The sequence below is a fragment of the Pituophis catenifer genome, unplaced genomic scaffold (assembly GCF_029215685.1).
Source record: "Pituophis catenifer annectens isolate HBS135680 unplaced genomic scaffold, rPitCat1.0.hap2 SCAF_8, whole genome shotgun sequence".
Classification (NCBI taxonomy): Eukaryota; Metazoa; Chordata; class Lepidosauria; order Squamata; family Colubridae; genus Pituophis; species Pituophis catenifer.
This window is the reverse complement of record NW_027256888.1, coordinates 60,404,447-60,425,582: the sequence shown is the minus strand read 5'-3', so window position 1 is coordinate 60,425,582 and position 21,136 is coordinate 60,404,447. Positions and strand designations below refer to the sequence as shown.

General features: G+C 36.8%; 1 protein-coding gene across 2 annotated transcripts in view; it reads right to left on the bottom strand.

The window, feature by feature from the left end:
• PAPSS1 (3'-phosphoadenosine 5'-phosphosulfate synthase 1) overlaps nt 1-21,136 on the bottom strand; it is a 45,500-nt gene that overhangs the window by 7,904 nt on the left and 16,460 nt on the right. The window contains exons 7-12 of one of the 2 annotated variants that reach the window (XM_070948187.1): nt 20,519-20,630; nt 17,944-18,149; nt 15,168-15,303; nt 11,718-11,986; nt 5,707-5,936; nt 405-607 (exon numbers count right to left, since the gene is read on the bottom strand). In XM_070948187.1, coding sequence (XP_070804288.1) covers nt 583-607; nt 5,707-5,936; nt 11,718-11,986; nt 15,168-15,303; nt 17,944-18,149; nt 20,519-20,630 — 978 coding nt within the window. In that variant the 3' untranslated portion in view covers nt 405-582. Of the gene's footprint in view, nt 1-404; nt 608-5,706; nt 5,937-11,717; nt 11,987-15,167; nt 15,304-17,943; nt 18,150-20,518; nt 20,631-21,136 lie in introns of those variants that run through there. The other variant, XM_070948186.1, reaches the window with a different exon arrangement.

Below are 21,136 nucleotides of genomic sequence, written 5' to 3'. Positions count from 1 at the left end.
TTGTTCGGTGCTTTTTGATTAAAAGAAAAAAGGCAGACCTATTAAAACCTTACATTCTCCCACAGCGCCAAGTTGTGTGCATTGAATCCAGGCGGCTGTTATGCCTTCCCTTTGAAGGGGGATTTCAAGAGCGGCTCCCCAGGCACCTTCTCCTAAGAACATTTCGCCCTACATCTGGGCTGCATGCTACAGACACCATCCCAAATGGGAGTTCTGCTTTCACATGTTGCCAGCCATCCTTACTCCAATCCAACTACAGTAAACACATCTTTTCGCTCTAATTAATTAGGAAGATTGGAAGAGTTCGCTCAACTTAATGCTTTTCCACACGGTCTCTCATGATGGTGATGGCAGAATACATGGGGACTGAATTCTATGGCAAGGCGATGTACAGGTTAGGCTTGCAAAAATGTGCTACCCATGATCTACAGCAGGGGGGGTCAAACTCACGTCATCACAGCAGCATCAATTGATGTATCGGGACGTTTTTCCCCTTCGTCAGAGTGTGACTCATCCGGCCCGCAGGCAGGAATTTGACAGCCCTGATCTACAGTAAGCTCGTTTTGGTAACTCTTGGAAGGTTCATACACTGTAAGGGTGCTGTCTCCTTGCAATAAAAATGAAAACCCATGTTTTAATAAAGGACAAATGCTTTATTATTATTATAAACTTATTATTATTATTATTATTATAAACTTTTATTCATTAAACACAAAACTCAGTCAACTTTTGAAAATGTATCACAAATATTACTGACTGGCGCTGATGGTTGATACGTGTTGCTGCCAGAATCTTAGATATTGACCAAGTACCTTCTTAAGATGTACAATGTTCCGAGTAGCGGTTCTTTGCAGTTCTGCTGGTGTTATTGCAGGAAGATGCAATTTATTGATGTATTTTGTAAAATTCTTGGACATGGTACCAAGTGCCCAATGACAATGGATATCATTGTTACATGTTTCATCCATAATCACGTAGTTTTGCTGGCCAGTTCGCAATATTTCGTGATTTTTTCCAGTTCTTTTTCTTCAACTCTGGCGTCTCCTGGTACAGCGACATCAATAAATTGTATGCTTTGGTTTTCGATAACTGTGATATCTGGCGTGTTGTGTTCCAAATGACGATTTGTCTGTATTCGAAAGTCCCACAAGATCTTCACCTTCTCATTTTTGACAACTTTTTCCACTTTATGTTCCCATGACTTTTTGGATACAGGTAAATCATATTTTTTACATAATGACCAGTGGATTAATTTAGCAACTCGGTCATGTCTAGTTTTGTAATCAGTTTGGGTGATTTTGCTGCACTCACGTATTAAATGTGAAACAGTTTCAAGTTTGTCATTGCAAAGTCGGCAGTTTAGATTGTCGGTGGATTTTTGTATCTTAGCTTTCATGGCATTAGTTTGTAGTGCTTGTTCTTGAGCAGCAAATATTAAACCTTCTGTTTCTTTCTTGATGATTCTCATTTTAAGCCATGCCCATGTCAAGTTGTTATCACAGTTTCCTTCAATATTTTTCAAGTGCTATCCATGTAAAACTTTGGTTTTCAATCCATTTAATCTGTCATTCAGCTGTTTTTCCTTATATTCTGCCTTTTTTTTTAAATAATGTTCTCCATTTACACAGCCTGTCGCAACTTTTATTTTTATCTCTTTTATTCATTAAACATGAAACTCAGTCAACTGGACATTTAAAAATGTGTTACAAATACCATTGATTGGTGCTAATGGCTGATAACGGGTTGCTGTCAGAGTCCTAGATATCAACAAAGTATCTTCTTAAAATATATGATGTTACGAGTAGCACAGTTTTTTGCAGTTCTGTTGGTGTTATTGCAGGAAACTGCAACTTCTTGATGTGTTTTGCAAAATTCTTGGACATGGTACCAAGTGCCCCAATGACAATGGGTATCACTGTTACATGTTTCATCCATAGCCGTGTAGTTTCAATGGCCAGGACACGAGAATTCGTGATTTTTTCCAGTTCTTTTTCTTCTACTCTGGCATCTCCTGGTACAGGGATATCAATAAACTGTACACTTCAGCCCTCGATAACCGTGATTTATTTTTAATAACTGTGATTTATATAATAATTTTTGTTATTATTATTATTTGCTATCAGCTTTTCCCAGGTGCTGTTGCTAGCAGCGCCTTATTCACACAACACAAACAGCCACACACAAAAGAAATAAAGCAGGTATTGTATAACTATACTCAAATTCTTTGTTGTCATGAACATGTCTAAAGGGATCTTAGCTATTACAGTCTGGATTGGGACATTTTTTGTCCTTCATCTGCCTAGGCCTACCCACTTGGCTTCAATGTAAGACACTGGACTTTGAAGAAGCAGGACAGAAAGAATACTGACACTTTTGAACTTTGGTGTTGGAGCAGCCCTCCTGAGCAGCCCTTCTTGGACAACCAAGAAAAGAAATAAATGGAACAATTTGCAAAAATAATTTTTGCAAAATTCTTAAATAATATATTGTTTCATTGTATGAAACATGTCTTTCATACCATTATGGTACACAAATAGCAGCCAAGATTAAATTATTAGTTTTTATTAAAACTTAAATAAATCAAAATCTATATTTCTTTAGATTACCTCAAGTAAAAATGAGTATCTCATGTAAATCATGAAAATGGCACTATTGAACTGACCATAGCTGATGAGCTACTTGCTCGTTTTATTTGATTCATTTTAGTCAGGATTTGTTTTAATTTACTTTGCTTAGCTGACTTTGATTATTTTTGTTGCTCCCTGAAGAGAACTAAGTAGTCAAAACTTATCAAGGAGAGAGAGTTTGGTGCAGTGATTAAAATACCAGACCGAAAATCAGGACGCCACTACTTTTCCCACCTTTGACACAGAACCAGTTGCGTTAACTTAGGCCAGTCACTTTTTCTCAACTATAGGAAGGAAGCAATGGCAAATCACTTCCGAAAATCTTGCCAAGAAAACTGGAGGGACTAGTCCAAGCAGTTGCCAGGAACAATGACTTAAAGGCACGCACACAAAACAAAAACACAAATACATCCTGAGTGTCTTAGAATTTAATCCAAACCCCTCAAGAAAGGAAAATGGAACAGAGATAATAAAAAAGGGTAACAGAATGAGTCCAAGGTCTCAGAATCTACCCAGATTTGTAAAAACGATGATTATATATCAGACAAGAAATGTTTAAGTAAAATTAACTCTATGCGTGTATATGTAATTAGTAATTATTCACATGCTTCTCAGCACAACTTCAGTTATTTTCATATGGTTTTAATTAACAGCTGCCTTTATTTCATATGACATCCTGCTTCCTAACCACAAAAACCCTAATTCTCTGTTTGGTTTACTCTGTGCAATTTTGTTTTGTTTGAGATGCTGAGCATAAAAAGGTTTTGAGAATTAAGACCCCTAATACCTTTCACTTAGACATGTGAGCTACACTCACTAGAACTAAAGGACAGCAAATGACAATATATTGATTTTTAAGACTCTGGGATGAGTCTTAAAACAGATTTCTGCTGGATATTTTTCTTGATGAGTCTCATCAACAGATTTTCAAGAATCAATGAGATACTGTTTGATGTCAATACCATCAATGCTATTTACCACTATGCTTAAAAGTCACAGGTCTTCCCCATCCCTTGATCTAGAAGTACAGGGCTCCCAAGAATTAAACTTTTGAATCAATTAAACAGGACTGGCGGTTACTATGGTATCCCCATGGTTATGCTCGTTTAATTTAGGAGGTAGAATGATCTGGACTCTGACTGAATTTTGCTTTAAGTACTAAAGCAGAACATGCACTAGACTGCCAATCAAAGATCCAAGTCAATTTGATTAGCACTGAATTAAGGGCTGGCTTTTCTAATTGTTCTTTCCTGTATTTATTGTGTACATATGAAGTTAACATACAAATAAGAAATATAACTCCTTAAAGCTAGTTTCTGTTACAAACATAAAACCTGCAATAGTGAGAATGTTTATTGGACTGCTCATCTATACTTATCCTACACCGAGGAAGAAAAATCACAACACAAAATGCTTCATTTTTTTAAAAAAAAAATTCTTATTGCTAAAATACTTAACACTTTTTAGTAGCAAATACTTTTTTTCTGATGATACTTTCAGACAGTCACATATGATAATGATTGAAGTTTCCATTTGGATCTAGTAAATTGGAAAGTGAAACCGTGAGGCAAAAAGGGATTAGTGAGTGGATTATGTAAACCATCCCATGACTTCCCTCATGGTTTTATGATATGACCAAAGTTAGGGGGTTTATTGTGAAATATTACTTATTATATTAAAAACACAACCCAGGCAAGCTCTGGAATGGCCAGAATAAAAAACAATATCCTGATGTAACAGTAAGAAACTATGGATAATGTAACAGACTCACAGAATGCAATACGGGACTGCCAGACTATAATTATTTTAAAAGGTTGTATTAATAAAGTTGCAGATTTAAGCTCTGAGAAAATGTTGTTTCATCTCCCCTTCTATATAATGCCTTAACAGAGTTAAACTTATGGAGGAATTAATTACTTAAACCACTTTGCTACACACACACAATGGGGCAAACTGATGATCAGTGCAATCCACTTCCAGGATTATGTTAATATTTTAAAGCTGTTCTTAAAGTGTTAAAGTAACTTTCTAATGCAGAGATGGAAGATTTTTTGCAGCTACATTTTGCAACTGTTTTTTTTTTTAAACAATTGTAAACTGACTTCTGTTTTCTGCACTGGTAATGGTTTTCAATCAAGTTTTTCTCCAGTATTGAATTTATCACCCAGTTTTGGAAAGACGAGTTGCATCACTCTGATTTTTAAAGTGTTTTCTTAAAGAAACAAAATGGAGGTTGTTACATAATTGAGAGAAGAGGGGCAACAATTTAATTCCTTAACTGGTTGTAAAAAATAAAAAGCTGAAAATCCTCCCCCCCCCTCCCAAATTAACACAATTCAATCAGTCATGTAAAAACTGTCCCCTTCTTCAGCTATGAAAAATGTGTTGCAGTACATTAAATGACAAGAAGTTTGTTAAAAGGATACATTTCAAATTACCAGACTCTATTCTCTCATCAAAAATAGTGGTGTTAAAATCCATGCAATAGACAATCAAACCCTTGTATAAAAACAGCAGCACTGCAAAAAATATATACTACAAGAAAGCATTATTTATATAGGAAAAAAATAGACAAATTTGTAGTTGTCATAGATGAGAAAACGTCTGTAATAATAAACATGCTAAACTTTAAATATGTACTTCAAAGCTTGTTGAATGGTTCAATGGTATCAAAAAGAACTTTATTCCCAAATGGAGAGATTAAAAATAAAAAAAATGCAATATGATCTACAGTATCATGACAACCAAAATTTTCCATTATAAATGTGAGAACAATCTTTGGGCCAATTCCAGGCCACCCAGAATAGTAAAACAACTATAGATTATTGGAGGTTCAAGCTTTTTAAAATTAATTTAAACATAGGTCACAGTATATAAAAAGTTAAAATGTATGGTATGATTTCAGATTATAGGTTTCTAAATTATACAGAAAATTAACTGAATATAAGGCTTGAGAAATGAGTATTTATTTGGAAAGTAAGCAATTTATGGTGAGATATAAGGGCATATAAAGCCAAATCCCATACCCAAAATATAATGTGGGACATTCATTTTTAACTCCACCTCCCCTAAAACTTACTGTTCTGAGTCGTAGTAATCCATGCACTTCTTTTTCTTATTATACGCTGCCACTCTGAAAGGTACAATTTCCAATGTTATCAATCCTGGTGCCATAGTCAAGACTTTGGCACCATGGGTTGGATCATAGAGGTCTTTCCCAGTCTCAGGATGCGGCATTCCAGCTGGGTCTCGGCCCACGATATAGAAGTTTGCTCCAGCCACCATTCTCGCCCTGCAATGCCACTGAACCTAGAATAAGATTCAAGATATTAGCAAAAAGCAGAACTTGAAAAGAAGGTGCAACTGACATAAAAGATTATCTCTAATAGATAAAAGAAAAGCAGGTGTCCTCTAGGCTCATACATTGTCCAAGGGCACATCTGCTATGATTGTCACCAACTTAGAGATAGAGACCATCAAAAATTCTAATGCACAACATTGCATGGCAGTTTGTACAGCAGCTTTACAAACAAACAAAAGGATGCCACTTATCATTCCAGAGAATCGCACTGGAAGAAACTCTCAAAAATTTCAGTGTTAACACATGTACCCATAAAAGGAAAAAAAGAGGGTGTCAAACTACTAGATAGCCTTGCTCCAATGGAAGCAGAATTCCAGAGAATAGCTTTCTATGTAACAGAGTCCTTTTTAAAAAACTAGTTAAAATGCCTTTTAAAGTTAAAAGAACAATAAGGGGAGGGAGGAACTTATTACTTTCTCAAAGGTGCTTTTGTCAAAAGTCAACTGGACGATGTTTTTTTCTGAAGCAAGAAATGTTTTTTTTTCTCCTTGAAAAAGAAGATGTTTTGCTTCTCATCCACAAAGTTTCATCCGGTCAGAACTGATGAAGCTTCTTGGATAAGAAGTAAAACTTCTTCCACCTCGAAAGAAAAAAAAAATCCATTTCTTCCTCAAGAAAAAAACATAGTCCAGTTGCCTTTAAAAAAAAAAAAAAAGGATCTTTGACACAATCATGACCTGGATGACTATGAATCTCTAATATTCACTCTAATATTAATAAATTAATATTTATTAATTATTTATATGTTAATCAAGAAAAAAATAGCACCTGGGAAACTATGTATTTTCCAGGCTGAGTTTTTGCATGTTTCTTTCAAACTGAGAATATATATTTCACATGGATGCATTTACATGTACGCTAACAAACAGGTTTGTCATTTTTTTGGCAATGCAGTTTCTCCGCATAAGGAACAGACAAAACTTGCAAGACAAACCATACATATGTTTTGTTTAATAAAGGGGGAAATATAGAATTCATAATGAGAAAAGGTGGTAAAAAAGAATAAGAGATGCAAAGTAATAACAGTGGCTTAAACCTCTTGACAAGGGCTGTCATCAAATTAAACATCTGTTAAATGATATGCATAAATTCAATGAAAGTCAAGACAGTTCTGAGTGCGCACATCGCATACTTCTTTCCATTTTAGATTATGCGTATCTATCAGAACACGTATCATCCTAAAAGAATGGTGGTGTTTTCCATGTGTGAAATGGAAATGCTTCTTAGTATATACAGTACTTGTATTTTAAAAAAAACACATTATATAATTCATTAAATATTTTTAGAGATAGGCAATAGATTTTTAAGATGAATAAACATATTGAATATTATAAATTGTGTTATGAGATTTTGTTCTCATTAATATAATATATTGAACATTGCAAATTTACTTGAGAGATGAGGAATAATTAAGGATACACTTGAGGAGCTAAATTTTTTAGATAGTTGCAAGGAAAATGCAAGAAAGTTGACAATTTCTTTTACAATAAGCATTCAGACCCTGTGTGGGAAAGTACAAGTTTGAAATGTATACAAACTTGGTTGTTATCATATATGCATTCATCTTCCCCATGAATTCTAACGAATTTGTTTTTCTAAAGAAATTACTGGTTTTTCGGTACCTTTTGCAGCCATACTGAAAAAGAGCCTATCTGCTGCAAATATAATTTCCTAATTTATTTGATGACATGTCATACTTTATAGAAAGGGTTTTTTTTTTAAAGAGGAGAGAAAGAAAAATGTGACATGTTTAGATTTAGTCCTACGAAACATCACCATTAAATCTTTACTGACGGCAAAGCATGTCCCAACACTCGATAACTATATTGGTTAAGCAGCTGTCTGTTGTTCTGCAATTCATTTGCATTACCGAAACAAATCTGGTACCAATGTCTTCTAAATGACCTAAACAAAATGATTAAAGGAAAAGTCATCTTTTATTAGTTGGCTAAAACACAATATTGGCAAACGGTTTTCTTGAGGTCATTGGAAAACACGGCATAAATTGAAGAATGTTTCTTATTTTATTTGCAATCATGACTTAGGACTACAAGTGCAGCTTTTCTTCATCTCCTTGCTTCCATGCCCTCCAAACATAGGAAAGAATACCCACATACATGGCATGGATTATTTTCAGTAGCCACAATAAAAATGAGAAATACACAAAGAACATGAATGAAAGGAAAGATTCCAATGAAGTTATAATTGGTTTACATCCAGATTAGAGTCCAAAGGGTGAATAATTAACAAAAAAAATATTATTTTGAAATAAGCCATCATTTTAGACATGTAAAACAGAAATAGGATTAATTATTTCCATGCATTCCCCTCTCAAATATTATCTCAAGTCTCCTACAAATGTTCTACCTTATTCCAATAGAAATAGGCTCCTCAAAACTTACAGCCTTGAGGAACTGAGATTCAGGGGTGAAATGCTCCCGGTTCAGACCAGTTTGGACAAACCGGTAGCGATGGTGGCGCGAGGCTCCAGCCACCCGCCTGCCCAGCGCAAGGCTCCACCCACCCGCCCGTCATTACTTCCTGGTTTTAACCAGGAAGTAACCTGGTTTTTACCCTCTGTGCATGCGCAGAAGGGTTTGCGCATGCACAGAGGGTCTGCGCGCTCACGTGATGTGCACTTCTGAAGTGCGTGCATGCACTTCCAAACCGGTTGGGAAGATAAGTAGATTTCACCCCTGTTGCTATTAATAATCTACCTTTCTTCAAAATGTTCAAGGCAGAGTACATTATATTCCCCCTCCAATGTACTTTGTCATACAATAAGCTTTATGGCTGAATGGAAAGTTTAGTCATTATATCATACTGGTATTTTCACTGATTGCATGAAGGAACCAAAAATGCATGCAGCAACCATAACAACAGACACAGCTCTGATCTTTCTCTACTGTAATTATACAACAGAATAGGATAGGATAGGATAGGATAGGATAGGATAGGATAGGATAGGGTAGGGTAGGGTAGGGTAGGGTAGGGTAGGGTAGGGTAGGATAGGATAGGATAGGATAGGATAGGATAGGATAGGATAGGATATCATTATAATAGAATAAGACCTAGAATTATTTCAAGTTAGTATTCACCCTCAGGATGAATGTTTTTAATATCATGTTTTGCTAACTCTGCCAGCAATTGTTGGATCAATAAGCATTATTTTTCATGTCAGAATTATGGAGGAGTATCAGATTTTTATCAGATAGCTTATTCCACCACTGTACTTCCAACCACTGAAAACTGTATCCCATTGTTGAACTCTAAGATTGTGATAAGTAAGTTGTGCACAACTGGAATTCATGTGTCTATTTTGGAGTAGCCTATTAAGAGAAAAACACTTCTGCCAACTAGAGGGAATGATAAGGTAAAAGGTAAAGGTTCCCCTCGCACGTATGTACTAGTTGTTCCCGACTCTAGGGTTCGGTTCTCATCTCCGTTTCAAAGCCGAAGAGCCAGCGCTGTCCGAAGATGTCTCTGTGGTCATGTGGCCAGCATGACTAAACGCCAAAGGCGCACAGAACGCTGTTACCTTCCTGCCAAAAGTGGTCCCTATTTTTCTACTTGCATTTTTTACATGCTTTCGAACTGCTAGGTTGGCAGAAGCTGGGACAAGTAATGGGAGCTCACCCCATTAAGCGGCACTAGGGATTCGAACCGCTGAACTGCCAACCTTTCGATCGACAAGCTCAGCGTCTTAGCCACTAAGCCACTGCATCCCTTTTAGAAGGAATGATAGATTTCTCAAATTTAATATTCTCTCAAAGTACCAGATTTGTCAATCATAATTTCCAGACTACCAAACCAATTTGAGCTGTCTTTCCGCACTCCCAAGTAACAAAGCTACAGCAAGAAACATAGAAAAAAGACAGAAGTATATCAAAAAGAGGTTTGAGCTGTTTTCAGTATACAGAAGTCTGAAACCTACTTGGCAAATTGAAGGTTAGCATGATGTATACGGTGAAGTCCCAGGGTTGTAGTAGTTCACATAAGCTTTCCATGAGTTATCTAGAAACCATCTAATTGTTTTCAATTAATTTTACTTTATGATGTAATGCAAGTAGAACTTTATTATTGAGGAATGACCGTTTTAATTATTTTGAATGTACAGTATGTCATTCCAATTTTAATTCAATTACTGTGTAAATTAAATCAAATTTAGCTTTGTCCTGATTTCACCTATATTGGAGTGTAATACCTGGCACACCCCTAATGGCTATTCTGGCCCATAGTTTGAGAAAGAGTGGAATCATGTGGTGCTGCCATGTTTTCCCTGCCTAGCAAATAGTATTGTATTGCTTCAACCGCTGGCATCAGCAGGAGGAAGCAACAGGATAGGATTAACATCTGAGCAAATTAAGTAAATATCTCATGCTGTCTGGCTGATTTCGACGTGACCTTGTCTCAAGCCTCTGGCTATTCCAAATGTCAGCAAAAGGTAACAATAGCAATGAGGGGGGGAAAAGCTAAAGAACAGCAATATTTTACGTTTGGAACACAATTATATTTCTATTCCAACCGATGATTAAGTTTTTCAGTTGCAAGTTTTTCCTTCATATACATCTATTAACACCTCAAGTTTTAACAAATCCATGCAGTGAATTGCTTTCTTGGCATAATTACGTACAGATTGGAACAACTCTGAAAACAATTCATTTTCATTTCTGGACTAAGGCAGAAGTGAGATGATTTGTTTTCTTAGCAAATCATCTTCCTTCCTTCCTGAGTTTGTTCTGCAAGATAAATGGTAGATTTTAAACCTGAACTGTTTTTATTAAGTATAATATCAGAAAAATTAGATAAGAAAAGTATGTGTTTCATATTACATGTCGTAACAGCAATATTCACACAACATTGGAAAAAGGAATGAACACCGTGAGATGAAGAGATAATTAAGAAGATACGAGACTGTGCAGAAATGGATAGATTGACATTGAACAGAAAGACAACACAGAATACTATCAAACATGGAATCTATTTTATCAGTGGTTGGAAAAAAGGGGTGGAGATTAAGAATGTAACCAGTATTGTTAAGCAAATTATATACCCAGACAACACAATGTTTATTAAGCACTAAGAAATGTAATTAATAAAAATCATTTTTTTAAAAAAAAGATAAATGGTTTGAAGACAATTTAAACACAGAAAGAGAGGAATAGAAGCGACCTTGGTGGATAGGAAGCAAAGCGACAGGCACATGTATAGAATAGTAATGGTAGAGAATTTCAATATCACAAGTACCACCAAAAATTCCAAATAAGATCTGGAAAAAGAGGACAATAATTTAAGCTTTTATGCCATTTCTTCACTCAGTGTGCTTTCAATTGTTTACTCACACTTGTCTCAACTCCACATACAGATCTGAAAGAAAACACTAAAATGAAGAGGAGTTGGGAACCAGCTGTTCAATTCTGGCTATGGTTCAGTATGTTAAGAACACTGTAGAAATGAAAAGATGAAGAAATAGAGTAAGGAGCTTGTCTGTAAACAAGAAACTTCTGAAGATCAACACAACAGGACCTTCCCATTAGGGCTTCTAAACCAAATTTTATAAACAAGTCATGGCAGAAGAATTCTGGAGAACCATGAATCATACGAGGGTCTTGCGGTGAAACAGCGGTGCCTAGGGGAGAGCGTATTGATAAATCAACTCAGGAAATCAGTTGAAAGGAACAAAACAAATGGACGAAGGAATTAGCAAGCTGTGGTATATGACGCCGTACCTCAGTTGGTCCAGCATACATCATAGGAGAGGGAAATATAGCCACAACAGTTGTTTCTGGATTCAATATTCCTTCCTCTAGCACTGCTGCATGTTGCTTCATTCGCCACATCAAAGGAACATCATCATCCTTTGTCCAGCCACCCAGAGGATGCAAAAGCAGAACTGGGCGCCTGTAACCTCGATCCAGAAGCTGCTTATGAGTATCCTGCATCAACAGGGCATGCCCATTGTGCACAGGGTTACGCAACTGGAAAGCAAAGACAGCATCTGAAGAAAGAAGGGAGAGATGTCAACAATTCTAGAAGTAACAAATCAACAATTCTAGTAGCCAATGGCAAGTGGGCACCAATGTTTTATTCAACTGTTTGGCTTGTAATATACAAAAATTTTGAGAAGGATAGCAATAGCAATAGCATTTAGACTTATATACAGTGCTTTACAGCCCTTGCTAAGCGGTTTACTGTATCAGCATATTGTCCCCAACTATCTGGGTCCTCATTTTACCCAGATAGTTAATACTTGGAAGGATGAGTCAACCTTGGATTCCAAGAAACTCAAATTTTCTTTAGATAATGGCTGAGTCAACCTTGAGCCTGGTGAGATTTGATCTGCCAAATTGCAGGCAGGCAGCAGAAATAGCCTGCAGTACTGCACTCTAACCACTGTGCCACCATGGCTCATGGTCAGAGATAGCCAGTTGCAGAGAGATGTGTCAGTGGTTCATCCTCCTAATTATGGCTAATGTTTGGAAGATCAGAATGCAACTTATAGTGTTGAACGCTGCTGTGATGAACTATAATTCTTCAGGTGGTCATCAAAATCCTATAGTCAAGAATATTTGGCTTTCATTTCCCTCAAAGAGGACATTCTATCAATGCTATGTCATCCCTGTTTCATGCGAAAAAACTATCAATCCACTGCACATAAAGTACCTTGACACTGCCTACTAATATAAGCTGTGGGGGGGGATAGTACCAGCAGGAATGTTTAAATAGCTGCCAAGAAAAGTGCAAGCTAGCACTAAGGACATGAAAGCTATCCAGCCACTTAATGTATTTTCTTTGATCAACGTGATTTTTGTACATCTTAAACTCAAACTGAACTGAATCCCACAGCTAAAGCAACAGGATTTCCCATCTACCCTCCCCACTACCAAAAGCAAACAAACAAAAACCCCAAATGAGGGTTATCACCTCTTTATCAAAATGAAGAGGGGAAACATATATGTAAATAAGTGAAATATGGTGATGGCAACATATTCAAAAGCTATTTCTCCATCCCCTGCGGCTGGCCATGGTAGGCCAAGTCTACTATAAGCAGAGGGAAAAATATCTGTACACATGGACTGTTGATGCTGGAACAGGGCCATATTCTTCAACAAAATTATAAACTTGTTTATATTTTGCATGCATCCATAATTGTTTGCAAGTTATTGCTCATATTTACTATGGACAACTTCAACAGTTTTGTTCTGATTTCATGCTTGATTTTTTTTTTGCCCTGTAAGCATTCAAGCTATGCAAACGTGGTTGTTTAATTTTAGACAACGAACTGCTTCTTTAAATTAATTTAGCATCCAGTTTCTATACAATAACTACTTTATCAATTTTAAATAAAGTAAATACTGCCAAGACCTCAATTCCAATACATCCCAGACGTGAGTTTTGAGATTGTGAACCCAAATGCTAATTATTTGAAGGAAATATTTGGAGCCAAAATTCCAAGGGAAAAAATGCACACTTTAAACAGAGTTTGAGATTGAGACTGGCAGTTGTTTTTTTTCCCAGCTGAGAGATGGAGTGGAGGAGGGAAAGCATATGATGATGATGATGTTCCTTGAGGCCAACAAAAGTTATAAAATATAGCCATCTGTAAAGATTTCAAAAGTCTTCATTAAGCACGATACTTAAAAATTTAGGAGGAAAAAACATAGAAGGGAAACGTGGCTACGTTTTAAGCCATATCTGCACCACATTAGCTATTAAAATGTTGCAATAGTTGCAGTCATAAAACTGGGCTCTTGCAGATCCAGAACAAATAACTTTATTTATGTTTCTATTTTAAAGTAGCAACTCTAACTTCAAACTCTCTTACCCACAATTTTTGAGTATTAATCTAGACACTGGTCCTGTTTTCCCCAGCTATGACAGCAGAGAAAAAGCAATCTATCAGGTTGCTGTTGATCTGTTTCTTATTTTGCCAGCATAATACAAACTGGAAAATGCTACAGTGCAAACAAACTGACTATACCATGGTCTTCTTCATTACTAGGTTATAAGCCTAGAAAAGTCTTTCCAAAAATATTTTTCTGAAACACTTTAAAACCATTTATCACCCCTAAGCATAATAATCCTATGTTTTGTTTCCATACGATGGCTGTTCCTTAGGAAGTGAGGGACAAAAATAAAGATAGCTAAAAGATGCTACATAACATACTACAAAAATAAACCAAAATCTATCCAGATTACTAGTCAGCCATTATGGAACAGGAAAGTATTGTGCAGGCAGTCAAAAAGATTTGGAAATTAGGGTTAGTGTATTGTTTTGGAATACTAAATCAGCCAGTTCAGAATGCAGTCAGAAAAAGTAAAAAAAAAAAAAGGGGAGGGGGCAAAACTTATTATGGCTGTGTGTGTGCTTCTCCCCCTTTACAGTTATTGGTTTTTAGGATCGCAACCAGTGTTCTGATGAAAATAAAGATCAGATTCTATAGCAAGGGTGGGCAACTGATTCTCCCAAGGAGTCACATCAGAAACTGGGATTGTTGTGGAGAACCGATACACTACAGCCAATGCTGCCCCACTCCTGAGTTTCCTCTCCCTACCCTGCCTCATCTATGCCACTGCTCTGACCCGATGTCAGCGTTCCAAATTATGATCTCCTCCAGCACTGACATGAATGAGAGAGGGAGAAGCTTTGCTTTAATGCTGAGATGAACTTTTACCTAGTTCCCTGCTCTTTAGTAGATAGCGTTACCTGGGTGACAGAGGGAGGGGGGAAATTCCTGTGAAAAGAAAGTGCTTGGGACGAAGAGATGGATCTGCACGATGGCCAATGAGACATTGGGGTTGAAGAACGGAAAGGGAGGGGTTTGGAAGGAGGTGCCAGTTTTGGCTGCACAAAGAGTTCAGGGATGTCGTTCTTTCTATTCTTAAATAAAAAAAAAAGATTCATTAGAGACCTTGCGTTTGAGAATGAAGTTTATTTAAGATAGCAACGAAACCTGACACCCTACTGATATTACCTGCCCTGCCAATGTTGCGGTCCCCTGCTGACAATCCCTGGCAATGCCCCACCCCTGCTGATGCCCCCACCCCCACCAACATCACGGACTATTCAGGGACAGCTGAAAAGCCATAAAATGCCCCCCAGCATTGTTCAGAGCAAATTTCTGGAAAGAGGCAGCTAGATTTTCTTCTTTATTACCAATTGTTGTTTAAGAACTCACCAGCATTCATATCTTTGAACTTCTGCTTTAAGTCAGCCGGTGTGAGACGGTACTGGTCAAGACCATCGTTCCAATAAATTCGATCCAGGACTTGGAGATCACCACCCACAAGCCAATCCCCTTGTTCCATAACCATCTAGGAAACGTAAGAAAGCAAACAGAATCAATAGCAATATAAATAGGACGAGAGAATGGAATGGAATGGAATGGAATGGAATGGAATGGAATGGAATAGAATAGAATAGAATAGAATAGAATAGAATAGAATAGAATAGAATAGAATAGAATAGAATAGGAGTTGGAAGGGACCTTGGAGGTCTTCTACTCCAACCCCCTGCTTAGGCCGGAAACGCTATACCAATTCATACAAATGGTTATCCAATATCTTCCTAAAAACATCCAGTGTTGGAGAATTCACAACTTCTGGAGGCAAGTTGTTCCACTGATTAATTGTTCTGTCAGGAAATTTCTCCTTAGTTCTAAATTGCTTCTCTCCTTGATTAGTTTCCACCCATTGCTTCTTATCCTACCCTCAGGTATTTTGGAGAATAGCTTGACTCCCTTTTCTTTGTGGCAGCCCCTGAGATATTGGAACACTACTATCATGTGTCCCCTAGTCCTTCTTTTCATTAAACTAGACATACCCAGTTCCTGCAGCCGTTCTTCATGTTTTAGCCTCCAGTCCCCTAATCATCTTTGTTGTTCCTCTCTGCACTCTTTCTAGAGTCTCAACATGTTTTTTACATCGAGGCGACCAAAACTGAATGCAGTATTCCAAGTGTGGCCTTACCAAGGCATTATAAAGTAGTATTAACACTTCACGTGATCCTGATTCTATCCCTCTGATAACTTATGTGAACATGGCTCTGAGCATCCTAAAAGAGACCAAGTTAATCCCAATATCTGATATTGTTGTAACAACCTTTGTGTTGTTTTGTGCCATGAATTACTCACATGCACTGACATACTAAATTGTCCTCAACTTATAACCGGGCGCTTAGCGACTATTCATGTCACAATCTACCTGAAAAAGGGGACCTACGACCCGGAACCAAAGTTCTGACAGTCCCTGCCCATGGTCACATGACCACATTTCAAGTACTCGCCAACATGTTTATGATCATTTGCAATGTCCTGCAATCCTGTCACCACATTGTATGATGGTTTTACCACTTACTTCTGGTTTTGGGCAAAACTACACCATAGCAAACAATGGATTCAAGTTAATGACCATAGTATTTGCATTTACAATTACTGTGCTTGCTAAGTAACTGCTGCAAAAAATGTCATAAAAATCAGGTCAGTCACGTAACCAACCATTTTATGACATGTTACAACTTATGACTGTATTGTGCTCCATTATAGTTGTAACTCAAGGACTACCAGTATTAGAATTTCTTATTAACTTTCCCCAACAATTTCACATTTCCTCAAAATTTAGGTTAGCATGTTATGCTATGGTTTTCCTACAAACTCTTATGTTTTGCATTACGGTACATTGATTTATCCTATTGAAACCTGAAAAATAATCAGGAAAATATGTCTTTATACCTCTTCAAAAGCTATGAGGCCATTATGTCTTTGAGAAGACATGATGGGGTATGGATAATTACTATAGATAAGCCTATTGAGTATTGAGTATGATCAAGAAAAAACAGGAATTATTTCACTGATCCTGCTATAAATTAGCTTGAATCTAAATTTAGGTTCATCGTTACTATTAAGAGACCAGCTTAATGGATAATTTAAACTGCTTGTCAAAATAAAAGATGAATTGAAGTCTGGGCTCTGTTATTTTAATCTGGTGGAGGCCTGAGGCAGAAAGGGCAGATGTTTTTTCTGTCATTACTGCTGAATAATTCATTTCAGAGTGTTTCCTCTAGGATCACAAATCTATATTTATAAGCCAGAGGACAGAAATTGCTGTCCAGTTCAGTGACAATCTATGAGGTTTACATGAATTTCTTTGTACCCAAAGATATGCAATCACTGTAGACTTACTTCAACAGGCTAAGCATGAAAAGACTGTAGAGAAATGATTAATGTAACAAGAGGGTTATCTAAAAATCTAGGTAAAAAGGTTTGTACCAATTTAGGGCGTGTCAAATTTTTCAACTTTCAATTTCCAAACTTTTAGGGGTACTCAAAAGTTATGACATGCCTTGGGGGTTGTAAAGATATTTTGGTTACTTTAATATAATTTAGATGTGCTTGGTAAGTAACTACATCAATATCATAACTTTTTAACATTTTGTTTGTTTCATAATAGGGCACAGGTAGTGGTGCCGTGGCCTAGAGGTGGACTTCTCACGTCACAATCAGGAGACTGTGAGTTCGATCCTAGGTAGCGGCAAATCTCTCTGGGAACAAGGTAAAGATCAGCTGCGAACTCTGCATTGGTGATAGGAAGGGCATCCGGCCAGTAACACTCAGCTCCACTCAGTTGCCCTGATTTCGCCCCACAAAGGATTACGGGGTCATTGAAAGAAAAAAAAAAAAAATAGAGCAGAGGTTCCCAACCTTTCTGGTTCCACAGATCAGCAACAGCGGTGGTGGGTGAGGGGATGGTTTTGTGCGTGCAACTTAATTCTGCACATGCACAAATGAAGCATGGTATGCTCACCCAGTACCGGTCCGAGATCCAGGAGTTGGGGACCCCTGCCATAGGGAACATACTGCAAGCACTCCAATAATCTTATTCACCAAACTTATTTATAACCATATTTACATTATAGAGGACTCCAGATTAATGATAAAATTAGCTTGAAAACATTACCTTGATATATGGGTGCTCTTTGCACGTTGTTCCCCACTGTCTGGCACAACGTTCTTCTTTTCGGTGTTCGTAGAACTCCGGATTGCGAACAATAGCTACGCGCTGATCATCATATAGCAAGGCGAAAGCTGTGCATCCATCCAGTCTCTCCTTGTCCTCTTCTGTAACTGCCAACACTATAGGCACTGATAAATTAATGACTCCACCTTAAAGAAAAGTAGTAACAGGCATTTAAATTACAAGGATCTTCAATTCCCGGGGGGGGGGGGGGAATTAAAATTAAGAATTGGCAAACCAGAACAATCAATTCCAAAAATTCAGAACAATGTACATTTCTTCTTGTGCAATTCATTTCTGGAATCAAAGAACATGACCCAAACCTTCAGATCAGTTGGTTCTGAAGGAGGAATGGAACATTTCAGAGAATAATGGAACATTTCAGGAGCAGACCATATTTTCTGCACACAATTATTCTAAATTACAGTGTTCTGACAATATATCATGCTTTGATGATGAATAGATGAAATCCGTTGCTGGTTCTATTCTTGAGGTATAGACCTGCTTAGCAGTTTCTGGATTTTCATTCCTCACCAATATGATCAGAGTAACAAATAATAAACTACAGTTCTTACTACTCTAGGACAGCAAATGAGAGATTCCTTTCTCTGCATTGCAGAGTATCTTTCATTCCAACATTTCATTTTCTCTAAAAAAGCAAATTGCAGCTGTTGGTCAAATCCTTTGTTTCAGCATTGGTTTGCTGCTGCAATCTTTTCAGGGTTCTGGAGCAGTTGCAATATCACTGAACCCAACAGAAAAAAGATCACATGAAAAGATAGATTACCCATATTCCTGACTCGTGAAGATACAAGCATTCAAGATTGGGTATTCAAGAGTCATTTTACCATACAAAAATGAAGAATGTGATCTTTGAATTCAAATCACAGGCATTTTCCAATCATATATTTCCGTATTATAAAATTGATACAATAGCAGGCTTGGCTTCATGAAATCTTTTATTTATGGAATAGAATTATAGAATTCTTTATTGGCCAAGTGTGATTGGACACACAAGGAACTTGTCTTCGGTGCATAAGCTCTCAGTGTACATAAAAAACACAGTCATCAAGAGTCATAAGTTACAATACTTAGTGATAGTCATAGGATACTAAATAAGCAATCAAAATCATAGGAACCTAAATAAAACAATATAAATTGTAAAGATACAAGCAACAAGGTTATAGTCACAAGTAAAAGGAGATAGGTAATAGAAAGGATGAGAAGAATAATAGTAATACAGTCTTAGTAAATATTTGAAAGTAAACGTAAGAGAAATATTACAAATACACTGATTTATTAATATGGTAAAGCTAATATTCAAGAAATCCATCAATGTTAATATTACGTCAATTATAATACAGGGGTTTTACTCTAAACTGATCAATGTTATTAACAGTTCATCATTATTCCAAAATATGGGTTTACCATAATGATGAAAAAATATGTTTCAGCCCAATAGTTTAAACATATATTAATAAATAAAATTCTCATCAAACCCAGCGCGCATGGCCAATGGTAATGTCCAAAACATCTGGAAGCTACCAACTTGCCTACTCTTGAGTTGAACCTTTACTACTCCCTGTTTACTACTTCAAGTTTCAACAATTGCCAAATTTCACTTTTTTCATGCTTCCAAGATGTCTTTACCTAAAATTCTAAAACCGGCATTAGTTTCCTAGCCTAACATGTATTGTTAAAATACTGGATATTGTATCCAGTATTGATGGTGACCTATGCTTTTAAGACATCAACTCTTTCCTTATAGCTTTGGGGTGGGGGGTTTGTGAAGCTCATAAAGAAGCCTCTTCTCTATAACTCTTTCTTTCAATGAACTTTCCATGTAAACCAAAACAATGAAAAGATATAGTCAGAACACAGGGTCATTGAATAAGAACAGGAATACCAATTTATATTTTGAGGGAAAGGACAAGATGAGAAAAACAGAAAACCAAGACCAAGTTCAGTAAGACAAAGCTAAAAAAAAAACCCCACATGAGACCATAGCCTGATGAATAAGCCTATCTATTATGGTTTGCAAATTATGGATGGACTAGGGCTTAGCCATAGAATTTTGCTGAAACTATTTCTGGATCTAAACCCTATTGCTCTATCAGAAGCATGTCAAAGACTCATTCTCTAAAATTTGTGGGTATCGCCAGAACAAAATTTTTAAAAATGTTTTACATATTTAATTAAAACTGAATATAACCAACATGATTACTCACCAGATGTATACTCAATAATGTCCCACTTCTGTCACATTCAACTTGTAATTTTGTTTTGAAGTCTCCCAGGGCCAAATATAGCCCAGGACCTTGAGTTTCAAATAAACAAAGGCTTGATAAAATATAATGGCCCAGCTCCGAAAGAATGAGGATATTTTCACATTTCTAAGTTGGAGTCTAACCTAATTTTTTCACATACACAACTGATTATTATTAAGTGCAAATGGGAGAATTATATACAGTTTCTCTGCAAGATTAATGGACTGTGTGGCCAATTTGAAATGTCTTACCATCCAGTAGACAGTCAAAATGAAGGCACTGAAGATATTCTCTTTCTCTCATAAAGCCATTAAGTGGGGTTGCCCATCCCTCCGCAAGAACTTGAACCCACTGCATATCAACCTGTAAATACACATTTCATAAGTCCTAGATTTAATGCAAAGTCTGTGCACCATCAGAATAAAAGCATTCATTTAGAAAGACAATATGTGAACAATTTGGTGAGTTATGATTCTTAGTTCATCCATGTCAGGGTGCTAATTAATCCCATTCTGCTTTTGGGTAATCGCACCTTGATTTAGAGACGTGGATCGTGGCGTTTTCCTTGTGTATACGTTAAGAAAATAAACCCTGAAGATATTTTTTCTAAGAAAAACTCATGTATTTGTTATAAAGAAAATAAAACATCTCACTATCTAAATAATTACATTTTGGCAACATTCCTGCCGGCCACCCCTCTATGGCCGGACCTCTCCTGGCAGGAGAACAAAGAAAGTGTGAAGTAGAAAGAAAGGAATGCGGACATGCGTAGTGGATCAGAGATAAGGACTTGGCAAGCTACGGAAAGTCTGAATGTCCAAAAATATGAGCTCATCTGGTAAATACAAAAAGCAGTGACAATCCATATA